Below are 15,864 nucleotides of genomic sequence, written 5' to 3'. Positions count from 1 at the left end.
TTTGTTAAACTTATTTTCAAGGAAAATATATTTATGTCTATTCACCATCTCTGGATGCTAGGAAAATGTTATATTTATGTCTATTCACCATCTCTGGATGCTACTTTGGTAAATGCTGTGAAATAAAGTCTGCTTCCTGTAAAAAAAAAAAAAAGAATAAATCTTGCCCACACATACTGAATTCTTTGTTGATTAAATTACTCTAATCTCCCTTAAAAATGTTAAGCATAAGATATATGTAAATACCAAGAAAGATATCACTTTTCTGGAAGAAAGAACATTTGAAATATTCCAGTCCACCAAAAAACTAGTCAAGATAAGAAACTCAGAAATGGACAAGTTGTGGTATAAAATATCTCAACAATCATTTACACATAAGAGTTAACAGTCATTAAAATGTTTATAAAATATAGCAAATGTCTAAAAAAATTTTCATTTTTTAAAATGTCATCTGTGGCTTTGATTATTAGTAGTGTATTGTAGACCAGACAGTATAAGAAAAATATGAAATTTAGAGGTAAAGTGGTCAGAAACAATAAAAAAAAAGAAACAATCTTGTAAACTTCAGCTAGGTGGTGTGGGGATGGGATACAGTAGTGAATTTTGTAAAGGTTATATGGAAAATAACTGATTAAAATGAAAAATCTTCTGAGTATCATAGAGGACTAAAGCCTATCAATTAGCAATACACTACTAATTGAAGAAAAAATGACCAAATATAATGAGATACTATTGAATATATCAAATTTCCTATGAATTAATCTGCTAATTATACTTACTAACATTGGGCTTGCTGACTCACATTCAGTTTAGATTTCTGTCTTGATTCTAAACATTGTTTCCCCGTTATACTTATGTACAGAGAATCCTTTTTTGTTTTTAAATTGGTGTGCTCTAGCCTCATGGGTCTTTTCCTTTTTCTTGACTATACCAGACACATTGCTGTCATAGAGCATCATTGCACTTCTCTTAGATATCCAAATGGTTAATTCCCCATCTGTTTCAAAACTTCTCATTGAAGCCTAAACCCTTCCAGCATATTTTATTTTTTTAACATCTTTACTGTAGTATAATTGCTTTAGCAGCATATTTTAAATTATAACTCACCTTTCCTTCTTTCACCCCTAGCACTCGTGACCTCTTTTCCCTGTCCTACTTTATTTTTTTAAATTAATTAATTTATTTGTTTTTATTTTTGCCTGTGTTGGGTCTTTGTTGCTGCGCATGGGCTTTCTCTAGTTGTGGTGAGCAGGGGCTACTCTTCATCGCGGGCTGCGGGCTTCTCTTTGTCGTGGCTTCTCTTGTTGCAGAGCGCGGGCTCTGGAGCGCAGGCTCAACAGCTGTGGTGCATGGGCCCAGCTGCTCTGCAGCATATGGGATCCTCCCAGGCCAGGGCTTGAACCCATGTCCCCTGCAATGGCAGGCAGATTCTTAACTGCTACGTCACCAGGGAAGCCCCTGTCCTAGTTTTTTTTTTTTAAGTCTTAGCTTCTAACATATTATGAGATTTACTCATTATGATTATTGTTGATTGTATTCCTTTACCTCTGCTAAAATGTAAGCTCTGTTAGGGTAAAGATCTTTGTCTCTTTTGTTCATTGATGTATCCCACATTTCTATAACGGTGCCTGGGATATGGTAGGCACATAGTGAATATTTGCTGGAAAACAGAACTCTGAGAAATTCCTACTTCTTGATCCCCAGAGTACTAAACTCTGGGTTAGTTTTTTGGGGGTTTTTTGTTTTTGTTTTTTTCTCTGATAGTATCTGGATTCAGACTCTTAAAATAAGATAGAATGCCTGTGACTTGACATTTTAGAATTTCTCCAATCCAGTTGAACTGTTATGATACCTAAGCATTGTTCAGGAACACTGGCTTGAACCTCAAAGCTCTTCCTGACTTAAATGATAAACAGTTACCTCCCCATGAGGCCACCTTTTGAAGTGTAGTAATAACACTTTTAGAAACAATGAGTAAAGATAAACCTATCCACTTGGCTTTTGAATTTTCTTTGTTCATTTTTGAAGGTTTTCCAACTTTTGATTCTTGGTGTGCACACAAAATGAGACTTGAATTGTTTCTGTTGTAACATAAGAACACAACTCACCCAATAAAACCCATCTACTCAGGCCAAAAAACATGATACAATAGATAAGAAAGTGGCTCTGAAGGTTACCAAAGTTTGGCTTTTAGACAGTGGATAAGGCCACTTTGTACTTGGAATGTACTTCCATTATATACTTGGAAGTGTAGGAAACCTTCAGCAGATTTTGTATCTCAGGAAATCATAATATTCAAAAAATTCTTAAAACATCGAGGGTTATATGTAGCATGGTAAATTTGGTTCAGTGTCTTAAATTATGTAGGAAATAAAGTTAACCTATATATAATATAGTAAATGTAAGGTTCGGTAGTAAATAAACAACTATGTAGATTCTAAAAACAGAGAGCTTTAGTCTCTAAAGCAAGTATGGTTAAAAAAAAAAAAGGTAACTGGAAAAATTTAAGTGTCACTCAGATTTCCATATTCCTCATGTAGTTTTTTTGATTAAAATCATATTCCTAAACTTTTATTTACTGCTAAGCTTATAGCTCTTAACATTTCTTGTTTTTCTGATGCCTTTTGAAAAACCTCTTTCTTCATTTTAAGATTTTATCCCATACTGGCCACGTAGACTACTTGACTTTGTTTGCTTTCTTGTTACTGTTCTACTATGTTTTTTAAAAAAGAAGGATAGAAAGAAAATTATAAAGCTCTAGCATGATTCCTTAATTTAACCCCTTTTTGTATATATATACTTTTTGTCTTCTTGGACTGCCAATCATTTTTTGCCTTCCCTCTTACCCCTACTCCATGTAAAAATAACAAGAGGTTCAAATATAAATCCATAGGAATTATTAATAAAAACTTCCAGAAATACCAGATATAATTGCAGCTGTCAACTTTTTGTATATCTGTCATGTAAATTATCTGTGTATGTACGTATGAATGTATATACATAGACAATATGTGTATTTTCTTTGTTGTGACCTGTATTTTGCCCTTAGTATTGGCCATACTATATTTTTCCATTTCATTTTGTTTTATTAGTATTTTAGACTTGAAATTAAATTCACATAACATAAAGTTCACCATTTTAACCATTTTAAAAATAGGGTACAATTCCTTGGATTTTAGTATATTCAGTGTTGTGAAACTATCACTACTGTCAGTTCCAGAACATTTTCATTACATGAAAAGGAAACTCTAGGGACTTCCCTTGTGGTCCAGAGGTTAAGAAACCACCTTACCATTCAGGGGACGTGGGTTCGATCCCTGGTCGGGGAACTAAGATCCCATATGCTGCTGGGCGACTAAGCCTGTGCTCCGCAGCTCCTGAGCCTGTGCGCCGCTACCAGAGAAACCCACACACGGCAATGAAGAACCTGCATGCTGCAACAAAGACCCAGCACATCCAAGGTATTAAAAAAAAAAAAAAAGTGAAAAGAAAAGAAAGCCCAGTTCTGATTAAATCCCTCTATTTCAAATTCTTAGAATAAAATTAAATTTCTTTAAAAAAAAATCTATCCACTAAGCAGTCACTTCCTCTGCTCTCCTCCCCACCATTTCCTGGAAACCACTAATACACTTTTGGTCCTTATGGATTTACTTAGTCTAGACATTTCATGTAAATGAAATCATAAAATATGTGGCTTCTATGTTTGGCTTCTTTCATTTAGCATGTTTTCAAGGTTCGTCCACGTTGTACAGGTACCAGTACTTCATTCCTTTTTATGGCTAATATTTTGTTATATAGACATACCACATTTTGTGTATCCATTAATAATTTAAATTAATTTATTATTAATATTAATTATTTATTTTTGGCTTCATTGGGTCTTCATTGCTGCGTGCGGGCTTTCTCTAGTTGTGGCGAGCGGGGGCTACTCTTCCTTGTGGTGCGCAGGCTTCTCATTGCAGTGGCTTCTCTTGTTGCAGAGAACGGGCTCTAGGCACGCGGGCTGAGCACGGGTTTAGTTGCTCCACGGCTTGTGGGATCTTCCCGGACCAGGGATCAAACCTGTGTCCCCTGCATTGGCCAGCGGATTCTTAACCACTGAGCCACCAGGGATGTCCCTCCATTAATCATTTAATGGACATTTAGATTGTTTCCATTTTTTCTCTTATAGCTAGTACTGTTGTTAAATTCATGTACAAGTTTTTGAGCATCTGTTTGCTATTCCCTTTTGTATATTTCCATTTCATTTTTAAACAAATATATAATATTCCATTGTATGAATGAACCATAATTAATATCCTTTTTACGTACCAAAGTTTTTTACCAAATTTCCCTTTCATAAACATACTGTCATATATCACTGAAAATTTTTTTACAGTTTTCTAATTTCTTTAAAATTATTTTATATTAATGATAATAGCTAATGAATTCTTAGAATTGTAATTACTGAAATTAAAGGGTATGCACATTATGATATATGTGCTATGTTGTCTATCACAAAGGTTGTACCAACAATAATGTATGTGGTTATTTTTCTCATATCCTCATTATATTATTATATTAATATTTTTAAGTTTTAATTTGGTAAGGGGAAAATATCTTATTAAAATATCTTAAATATCTAAAGATATTTTAATATCTTCTAGTAATATGAAATATACAAAACATTTTGTTATTTTAATTTGTTTTTATTTACAAATGAGATTGAATGTAAGTTTGTAGAGTGAGTTTTTTTTAATTAGGCTAGAATAGAAAAAAACTAATTATTTACATCATGTGGAACTAGTTTTTTTCTTTTTTTTTTTTTTGCGATACGTGGGCCTCTCACTGTTGTGGCCTCTCCCATTGCGGAGCACAGGCTCCGGACACGCAGGCTCAGCGGCCATGGCTCACGGGCCCAGCCGCTCCGCGGCATGTGAGATCTTCCCGGACCGGGGCATGAACTCGTGTCCCCTGCGTCGGCAGGCGGACTCTCAACCACTGCACAACCAGGGAAGCCCGGAACTAGTTTTTATATAACCCATTTTGATCAGTGACCTTTTTCTCCCTTGATATTAGTCTTCTTACATGATTATTATTGGTAGTTTATTATTTTACTCTTATTTTTCATTTGAGAGTTTATTTCTGTTTTGAAACATCTGAAATATTTTTTTATCTTAGTTTCATAATACTTTATATGGTTTTGAATGTCTAAAATTCTAAAACAGACTATTCCCATGTACTTGGTTATCTTGTGTTTGGAGCTATGTGATTGACAAAGTACTCTTAATAACTGTGTTTGTTGTAGGCATTTTTGGTTGAAGAGCAAGAAAAGTATCTCAAATATCTGTATTTATTAGGTATAGACTAAACAGCTTTTGTATTTTGTAACCAAACCATAATTTTCAAGGAGTCATTTTAACCTCCACATTTAAATATTATCTTATTTATAGAAGGAGAGATTTATTAATGGTTTCAAACTTTGTTATCCCTGGAGAATTTTTCAAGTTTATTTTACATGAACTTCACTTTCAAAACCCCTTCAACTTAAAGAATTCCAATTTAGATTTGGCTTCTGAGAGGGAGTACTACGTAGAAAGAAAGTATTATGAAAAGATTAATTAAATAATAGCTACTATTGATAAAATTGCCTAGGATATTTTTAGTGTTTTTTTTTAATATATGAGAGTTAAAAAAATTTATGATTCTACCAGGTAATCCAAATTCTTGGATTTAGCAGGAATGGATGGTCTCTGATGGTAGTTCATGTTTGTTTATCTGTGTTTGTAGCCCTTTGAGTTTCTGCCAGAAGAATAATGGGACATTTCCAGTTTGACCTTATGATTTTTGCAAATTAGCATAGAGCAACTTACAGTACTTGTAATAATCAAACCATAGTTTGTTTATTTTCAGTAATGGAAAGTTGTTTTCTTGAGAAAATTTTTTGTTACATAATTTCAGTTTTGATCACTTTTTTTTTTTTTTTTTTTTTTTTTTTTTTTGCTGTATGCGGGCCTCTCACTGCTGTGGCCTCTCCCGTTGCGGAGCACAGGCTCCGGACGCACAGGCTCAGCGGCCATGGCTCACGGGCTTAGTTGCTCCGCGGCATGTGGGATCTTCCCGGACCAGGGCACGAACCCGTGTCTCCTGCATCGGCAGGCGGATTCTCAACCACTGCGCCACCAGGGAAGCCCAGTTTTGATCACTTTTAATGCTCAAATATTGCTCATTTAAAGGAAGTAAATATTTCTCATTTTATAGAACATGGAAAAGATTGCACAATTTAATGGACTTTAATTCATCTTTGGAGAGCATCATAATTTCAGTTCCTACACCTTTCTGATTTTCTAATCTCAATGAGTTGTTGATGCATATAATCTAATATTTTTATTCTTCATACATTCCTTTTCTTTCAAGTTACTATGACTTTTCAAATGTAAAATGTTTGCATGATTTTGGTGCTCAGTTTTTAAAAATTGTTGAATCAAATAGCCAAATACATTTTCTAATGTACCTAGCATCTGCCTATAAATGGCATTTTAAAGTAAACTTTTAAGAAGTTTAAGATAAGTCATATATAATATTAAATTTTAATTTCAGATGCTATTAAAAAATGGAAAATGGTGACATAGAAAAGAAGATAATATTGTTTCATTGTTAGGTTAATTACAGTGCATTATTGCAGTTGTAAATATTGCTTCACTGAATGATTTTTCTCTTACATATAAATACATGGTTGAAGATTCAAAATGTCAAACAATAAGAACTTGCACATTATTATTATCCATGACAGAAGAGAGTATATGCTATCTGGTATTGCCAGTTTAAAAAGAAAACTTGTGAAAATTCTGACTTACTATCTGATCATTTATAATCAGTTTTGTTATTTGCCTTATAAGTAGCAATCAGTTTACAAATCAGTCCATCTAGGGATCTTTTCAGGAATCCATCTTGGATCACATAAAAATAAAGTCGTCTACCTGTAACCTTATTAGCAGAGTATATACACAGAGAGAAAGAAAATTAGACTAAATGCAGCGAAGGCAAAAGGCTCACCTTCTACGTAGTTGTCAAATTTTATCAATCATGGTAATGAAGCTTAGTCGTCAAAGACATCAAAATAATTAGAAAGCTGAAGTTGTAACAAGGGCTAACATGAATAAATGGAAGAATAAATATATTTATGGATTAGAACTATATTCAGTCTTATCACCAAGGCTGATTCATGTGTTTAAAGCCATGGTCAGTAATCTTTTCTGTATGATGGCCATTTTCCACCTTAATATAAAGATTATAAAGTTGATTTACTTTCATTTACTTGTTTTTGAAAAGTATATACTTTTTGAGTCAGAAAGCATGGTATCTTCAGTATGATTAAGCATTCTTTTATTGCATATCTATTTCTTTTTAAAAAAATATTTATTTATTTATTTATTTAGGCTGTGCTGGGTCTTAGTTGCAGTGTGTGGGATCTTTGCATGCAGGATCTTTAGTTGTGGCATGTGGACTTCTTAGTTGTTGCCTGCAGACTTCTTAGTTGTGGCATGCATGTGGGATCTAGTTCCCCAACCAGGGATTGAACCCAGGCCCCTTGAATTGAGAGCATGGAGTCTTACCCACTGGACCACCAGGGAAGTCCCCGCATATCTGTTTCTGAGTAGATTCTTCTTTTGGCTGAAATTTCAGAAACTAACACCTAATATCACAATATATTATTTGATTATAATGCTACATTTGAATGACTTTTGTTCTTGAACAAAACACTTTCAGTTTCTTTGGTCTTGTCTCAACTGTCTTAACATTATATATTTTAAATATGTAAATAAATTTTATGTATTTTATATATTAATATACCTATATTTAATATGTGATATTATATGTATTTTATGTTATAAATATATTTTTAAAATATTTAATATTGTATACCTTAAAACAAAAGTTTTCATTTCAACTGCAAATGAGAACGTTTTCTACTAACAAGCACTCCTTGAGCCACTTTGAAATAATGTAAGCTTTGTCGTTCATTTATATATATATTTTGGGGAGCAACTAAGCTAAGGCTTTAAATTTTATATGAAAAATATTTACCTCATTCACAGCGCATGTTTACTGCCCCATTATTTTTCCTATTTCTGAGGCCGTAGTGAGAACTCATATCCAACCAGAAAAGCCAGCCGACTGATTCTCTCCATCTGTCAGATCTGGTCTGTAGCCAAAGGAGTAGATCAGTATGAGGCTACAGGGAACAGGGGTGTGCTGGGTCTAGGCAGGCTCTCTCTGGGCCTCTCCTTTCCCATTTCCAAAATGAGAGTGGTGTTGAAATTTGACTGCAGATAATTTGGAATCTTGTGGATTGTCATTTGGTCTGGATGCTTCTGGTTGCTTATAAGTGACCTAGAGGGAGATATTAAATTATGATTAAAGCAATTAATGCCTACAAATAAATGAAAATGTTTTAATTGTTAAAATTTTCACATGGTGTTCCATAGCCAGGATCAAAATAACGTGCATAACCAGGGCATAAAGGCTAACATATTAACAGCTTAAAAAAAAACCCTAAACTGTAAATTGAGCTTCATAATAGATTCAGTAGTTGTTTCCCATTTTGTACCAAGGATTGATTAAGCCATGACATGAATCTGGACATGATACATTTTACTTGATACATTTTTTGAAGTAAAATTACTTTAAGTAGGTTTTCCTGGAAATTGTTTTGACTTTGATAACTTTTTGATTATGTAAATGACTACAAATAAGATACATAACTTTACTTTCAAGGCAGAGCTAGTAAATATGGTTTAAACATTAAGAATTGGTATTCCTAATATTTTCAATGAAAAACATTCTGTTCTGATTTACATTTAATGCAGAGAGATTTTCATTTTGTTTGTTGTAGTTGTAGAAAGAGCATTATGTTTTAACATGGGCTTCAACTAGGGTACCTTTTGGTTATAGATCCTTTTGGAAATGTGTTTACAAATTTAATATTCATTTACAGTGATACAAATGGACATAGGAGGATAGAGGTGAATAGTAGAGACATAGAAGTGACCAATAGCACAACTATATATATCTCCTTCCTTTAATTTTTTTATACACTACTCACTGTGTTTGGTTGGTTGGTTGGTTTTTGTTTAGTTTCATAAAAAGCCTAAGTATTTGGAAAGGTGTGGAACTATGTCCTATTGGAGATTTCAGTGTTTGCTATGAAACAAAAAGATATCATCTGCTGGGAATATGACTTCAGAAATTTGGCTTTGGAGTTTTCCTGTATAGAATTGCCAAACAACATAGGCAAGAATTTATAATACTTTTCCAGATGGTGATTGTTAAACAATAATTGGAAGCTGTAGGAAAAGCAGTATTTTGCATGAAGTAGGCATTTAGTCAACATTGGTTAAACTGAAGAACATTTTACTAGATATTTAAGTGCTATTCTCATAATTCTGAAAAAAAAACCATATAAACTTTAACTCTGCTTAGACCAAAAAAAGAAAGAACTGCTCTTCAAAATGAATTTTATAACTTTTAGCAAAGTTAACAGTAAAAAAAGTATATTTTAAAGTTGAAACCTTTCTAAGCCATATAGTTCAATAAGTGAGTAATTTTTCTAACCAATCGTATAAATTCTGAGGTGCAAAGCTAGCAAATTCAGTCAGGCTTCTTTATGTTTGGATAACAATAATGGAGGTGAAAGTAGACAGGGAAAAATAGCTTCTCATTTATTTCTGTGACTTAAAGACATCCTAGCCTCTCCAAAAGAATAGGCTACAAGGGACCAGCTTGATTTCTGTGCTGACTAGAGCAGGAGCTCAATTCATCTTAATTGAGTTCATTTTATTTATTAGGTAAAAGTGGTGTTTACTGCATCAAGATTATGTGTAGCCATCTTATTGGGGCCGTTCAGTTTGCTATTGTGAACTTGATGTCAGGTTTCTTAAATCTCTGTGTGTTGTTGTGTTGTTTATTTTTTTTAAAGAGATTTCCCAAAGTTGCCGATGGCTGGCTCATCTCCAAATACCTCTTCAAGGTACTCTATGCTGGTGATGCCTCCCGCCACTGAGCTGCACGGGAGCATGGAATTGACTTACTGGGGAGGGCTGTATCAGTTAAGTGATCTTTCTTAGTACATTGCATGGGTTTTGCAAAGCTTTCTATTTTTGTTTTTGTTAATCCAGAGGGCAGAACTATGCCTTATGCTAATTTTTAAATTAAAAGCTTTTTGTGAATCCACACAATATAATAGTCCATTTGCTCTCTTTCTTCTCCTACATGACCCCTCTATATTTCTATTAAGTTTCATGGTTTTAAGCACAATTTTATTAATCATGCATCTCTGTTATTTATATTTTATTATAATGATAATATAAGACTTATTGGTTATTTTCTCAGTTTTGTAAGTGTTGTGTAGTAATATTTGTATTATGTGCAAACTGGATCTCAGGGAAGCTGTGTTAATTTCCAGAGTTACTCAGTAAAACATACATGGGCGCTGTCAATAGTAACTGCTTCACTGTTCTTGAACCACTAGTGGGAATATATTCCTTAGTTTCCTTTCTTCAAGGTAGAATATACGCCTTTATTCACTTATTCAAAACTTTTTTATTGAGTTCCTGTTGTATGCAAAGCACTGCTAGGCCTCTGTGCTAATGACCTAGGCTTTTATTATATTTTTCACTTAGAAAAGAAATACAGTTATTATTTTTAAAGATTACTTATAAGAAAGGTAGAAAGTAGAAAACAAATGTCTTCTCATTTCCTCAATCCTAATCCCCACAATCACTTTAAACAGTTTAATGTCCCCTGTGTATAACCTTAATCACTACTGAAACACATTATGCTTGATTTCTTCAGGGCTACATTTATGCGTGGCTCTCTGTGTGGACGTCAGCCCTCGGTACTCTAATTCAGTCTACTGGTATTCTAAGCTTTATGTTAAAAAATGTTGGTGGAAGAAAAAAACAAAACCTTTGTACTCTGCTTGAAAAGATGGTAAAATTACTGGGATAAAAAAGCCTATTAAGTAAAATTCAGTTTTCAGATTTTTGGTGAACATGGTTATGTTAGGTTTTTTTTGTTTGGGGAGATTAAGAATTGACTAATTTTTATGGTGTAGATACATACTTTAGATGTTTGTCTGTGATAAATTCCTTACCAGTGAACAAAACATTAATTGTCAGTACCAAAGGGTAGTAATTACATTTTATAGATTAGTGACTGTGAGTCATAGTTACTAAACGATTTACTTGGGCATCTTGTAAGTAACATACAGAGCTAGCAGTATAAGTACAGTTGAGTATCTAATCTAGACTTAGACTTCTTCAGATCAGCTTAAAGTGTAATTAAAGGGTTTTTTTGTGTTTAAATTTGTTCTTCTTTTTAAAACATTAACATGAGACTGTCTAGAAAGTTAATCAAGGTCATAATTTTACTTTCAAAGCTGGGTGGTCTAATAAATATAAGCTTCGACTAATAGTAGTACTTTTTTAAAAGGAAAAGATTCTGACCTTTTGTTGAAATGGGAACTTTTCTCCATTCAGTAAAAAGATGGTAGAAAATAATAAACTAATTTTCATAAATTAGCAGTAAGAAATTTAGGATTGCTGCTATAAAATTTACAGTGAAAAGTTAAATACTGAAATATTAATATATTGGCAACAATAAATCCATAAGTAACCAGTTTCCTTTAAGTATCTGAAACTTTTGCAATATCAGAGTAGCTTATTAAAATTAAAATGGGACTGTCTTTTTTTGCTTGTCTAGATGAATAGCAGCTCCAAGGTAATAGTCTTTGTTCTTATCATCTAGGTGATATATTGTAGCACTAACAAAACTTCAGCTTGTGAGACCAGTCTTACATTGCCTCTTTACATAGCGAAGTACTAATACAAAGTGTGGAGAAAGGAAGTCACTTAACAGATTCATTTATATCTTATATTATCAAAAGATGATGTGTCATTAGCCACTACTAAATAGAGAACCACTTTGGAAAGTTTAGTTCTTGTTTTTAGAAGGTCTCATCTTGCCATAAAATAAGATAAAAGCAAAACACGAGTAAATTGCATGATGTGACTATATTATTTAAGTTAGATACCTTAAATAATATTAAGGTAGGTATCTAAAGTTATATTAAGTTAGGTGTCTAAGTTAAATAATATAGAAGAGTAATTTTAGAATAACATTGGATCTTACGAGATCACAGGCCATTTTAAGTTGCTGAAAATGAGGCAGTTTAGTGGGAAAGACATCATGTAGCTGGTTAGTAGCAGATCTCCTTTTAGTCTAGCAAGCTTTCACCATTTATTTCTGTGCCTAAAATGAATTAGAGTTGGATTGATGGGTTGGGAATTAGTCTTGAAAAGCTTGTTTAACTTTGTCTTTGTTAAAAAGTCAGCTACTAAAAACATATAAAACTGAAAGCACTTTATACACTTCACTTGTCAGCAACCTTAAAAAGAGAATTGTTAGTGACAGCATAATTCTTCTCCTGAATAAAATTTCTTCAAAATGTAGGCTAGTCAGTTTCTTGCTATGTGATTTGCTTTTGTGGTTCTTTTTAAAGGAAATGAGAATATCTTTGGAGTGATTATTTATTACCTCAATAATTATTTTTAAAGGCATGAGAAGCCTGTAGCTTTGTTTTTTAATTTTCCTGTTGAACATTGGTTACAGACTAATAGCCCAAGTACATCTTTTGCTAGCAGTTAATCTGTGTTTAAGTAAAAGTGATGTTCAAGTAATAATATCTCAAATAACCAATTGAACACTTCTATTATTTTTAATTAACTTCAGCCTTTTTCATAGATGCAGAAATTATTTAAATAAAACCCTAGGATATATGGACAATTTACATGAGAGTTCATTTGGAGGTTCTAACATGGGACTCCACCTTCTCTTAACCCACATCGTTCTGAAAGTGAAAAATTCAGGGTCTTGATTTTAAAACTTCGTTTTGGAAATGATGCACATGAAAGAGAAAGGAAGGCAGAATCAAGCCAAGTCATCCTCTCATCTAGTTTGTTGAGTAGGTAGCAGTGTTGTGAAGATACTACTGGTATATTTAAGGCCCTGCAAGTCATGGCAACATGTCATTTTGTTAATTGTTTAGTTTCTCAGTTTGTTAGCTAGGAAATCTTTTTTTTTTGCAGTACGCGGGCCTCTCACTGTTGTGGCCTCTCCTATTGCGGAGCACAGGCTGCGGACGCGCAGGCTCAGCGGCCATGGCTCACGGGCCCAGTCGCTCCGCGGCATGTGGGATCTTCCCGGACAGGGGTACGAACCCGTGTCTCCTGCATCGGCAGGCGGACTCTCAACCACTGCGCCACCAGGGAAGCCCTAGCTGGGAAATCTTGTCATTATCTCTTGGGTGAAGGTCTTGTAGACAGCATATCCTACACATAGCAGGAATCCTAAGGATTTAGCGCCCATTCCTTCTCTGTTTAACCTAAGCCTAGATTTTTAGTTTCTCTATATCTTTGTTTCCTCTCCTCCAAAAGGGGGCTTTGTTATATTCTTTAGGTTTTCAACAGCTCTACTTTGAAACTTCTCATAAATTAATTTCCTCAGCCATGTCAAACTCATGAGAAGATTTAAAATAAAGTCACCAGAGAAATATTGTGATTCTCCTTATGAGGTCCTTGGCAGTGTATGGTACTCCATTTCTTGAGGGAAGTGTGGTAGCTATTACTCTTTTTTTTTTTTTTTTTATGGTACGCGAGCCTCTCACTGTTGTGGCCTCTCCCGTTGCGGAGCACAAGCTCCGGACGCGCAGGCTCAGCGGCCATGGCTCACGGGCCCAGCCGTTCCACGGCATGTGGGATCTTCGTGGACCGGGGCACGAACCCGTGTCCCCTGCATCGGCAGGCAGACTCTCAACCACTGCGCCACCAGGGAAGCCCTATTCCTCATTTTTAAATTGCGGGACAATACCAATTAATAGAAGCCAAGGAAAATTAGTCAAGACTAGATTTTAGGGAGGTAAATTTAGAATGGTTGATATGGTAAAAGGTTGGATTAGGGAGCAAATTTTAAAGATTTTTCTAGATTCTAAGCAAGTAATGGGAAAAACTTCACTGTGCATCTCATTCCCACTTTGCAATGCAAGGGGACCTTGGGTCTCTTTACTATTTGTATGATAATAGTAATAACAGTAGTAATCATTGTTAATATTTGTATTAGACTGTATACTAATTGCTGCACATATATTATTTAATCCTCACAACAGTGTTATCATGTAGATACCACCATTATTGTCAATTTATAGAAGAAACTCAGATTGGTAGAGTGAAGTTAAGTCATTTGCTTAAGACTGCATGTCTAGAAAGTGATATAATTCTGGTCCACCAGGCTCAAAAGCTCATATTCTTACCATTAGGCATTCTGTTTCCTCTCCAAATGGCTAACAAATTGATAACATGAAAATTGCCCCAAAAGACAGACTCTACTGAGATCCTTTTCTAGGAACTTTTTTTAACTAAAGAAGAGAGGGGGCAAAGAAAAGTTATGGGAAGAGATTGAGGAAAAGAAGGAAGATTATAAACATTCCTATAGATTTCTATTTTTTGGTAGTAAGATTTAATTATTAAGGAGACATTTGAGTTATATAGATGTTTGAGTAAAGATTTCTAGATGCTTTTGTACTTTTAGTTATTTGTAGACAAAGCTAAATCTATTTGTCCAGAATATTTGATATCTGTAATCTAGCATGCAGACATCTTTTTTTTATTATTATTATTTTTTATTTTTTTATTTTTTGGTACGCGGGCCTCTCACTGTTGTGGCCTCTCCCATTGCGGAGCGCAGCCTCCGGACGCGCAGGCTCAGCGGCCATGGCCCACGGGCCCAGGCGCTCCGCGGCATGTGGGATCTTCCCGGACCGGGGCACGAACCCGTGTCCCCTGCATTGGCAGGCGGACTCTCAACCACTGCGCCACCAGGGAAGCCCGCATGCAGACATCTTGATACCAGATTGTCATTGAGCTGTTTCTGTAAAAAGATACTAATTAGATTTTTTAAATTCAAATTTCTATATGCATTGCAATTAAGATCTTATTTTGTGCTGATTAACCAGTCGATTTGTTTAGTAAATATTTATTAAATGCCTGCGATGAGCCAAACACTGTGTCAAGTGCTGGAGATAGAATTGAGGACAAGTAAGATACAGTCCTTGCCTTAGTGATCTTTCCACCTAATATGTGAGACAATCAAGTAAGCAGATAATTAGAAGGGTAAGTAAGCTCAGGGTGATATGCCAGCACGCAGTGGGGAGTAACTTACTGCAGAAATCACACGTGGCTTACCAGAAGAGGAGCCCTTGGAAATGTCCTGCATGATGAATAGGGGTTACCTATCATGATATGTGAGCTTTCTGTTTGTTGAGTAACCATACTATTAGAAATACCAGGGGGATCTTTTAAAATATACCAGTGTGTAGGCCCACCCCCAAAGATTCTGATTATTTAGTTTGGGTGGAGCCCAGACATGAGTACTTTTTAAAAGAAGTCCAGTCATTCTTATGGGCTGCCATGGTTGGACACCAGTCAAATATTTCAGACGTTGTTCCTAAAATGCTGCTTGTGGACAAGAACACTTTAACTCTTTTTGATGTTGCTTAGAGAGAATGTGTTACTGGGGGAAAGAAGATTGAGATAAATATTAATTGAAAACAAAGAAGCAGAGATTTTAAAATATAAAAGCTAATCTTTCTTCATTAAGATTGAACAACTTCCCTAGGTAAGAATAATTATTCCAGACACCTGAAGAAATATTAAGATGTCTCTCATGTCCCATTTAAAAATATTCAGAGTAAAAAATTGTTCCCCTGGACCTACTACTCAAAGTTCTGCATAGAAATATTAGTACTAATATAAGATACACACAAAAGAA

General features: G+C 34.6%; 1 protein-coding gene across 5 annotated transcripts in view; it reads left to right on the top strand.

Annotated features, from left to right (window-relative positions):
• The window catches only part of RUNDC3B (RUN domain containing 3B), a 143,407-nt gene that overhangs the window by 44,415 nt on the left and 83,128 nt on the right, over positions 1-15,864 (top strand). For 2 of the 5 annotated variants that reach the window (XM_059074176.2, XM_059074175.2), the window contains exon 3: positions 9,959-10,009. The exons of 2 other annotated variants lie outside the window; for them this stretch is intronic. In XM_059074176.2, the coding sequence (XP_058930159.2) occupies positions 9,959-10,009 (51 nt within the window). Of the gene's footprint in view, positions 1-9,958; positions 10,010-10,048; positions 10,088-15,864 lie in introns of those variants that run through there. One more of the 5 variants, XM_067042667.1, reaches the window with a different exon arrangement.

This window comes from Kogia breviceps, chromosome 9, assembly GCF_026419965.1.
Source record: "Kogia breviceps isolate mKogBre1 chromosome 9, mKogBre1 haplotype 1, whole genome shotgun sequence".
Classification (NCBI taxonomy): Eukaryota; Metazoa; Chordata; class Mammalia; order Artiodactyla; family Physeteridae; genus Kogia; species Kogia breviceps.
Note: the sequence above shows the minus strand (reverse complement) of the source record. Positions and strands in the feature narration are given on the sequence as shown.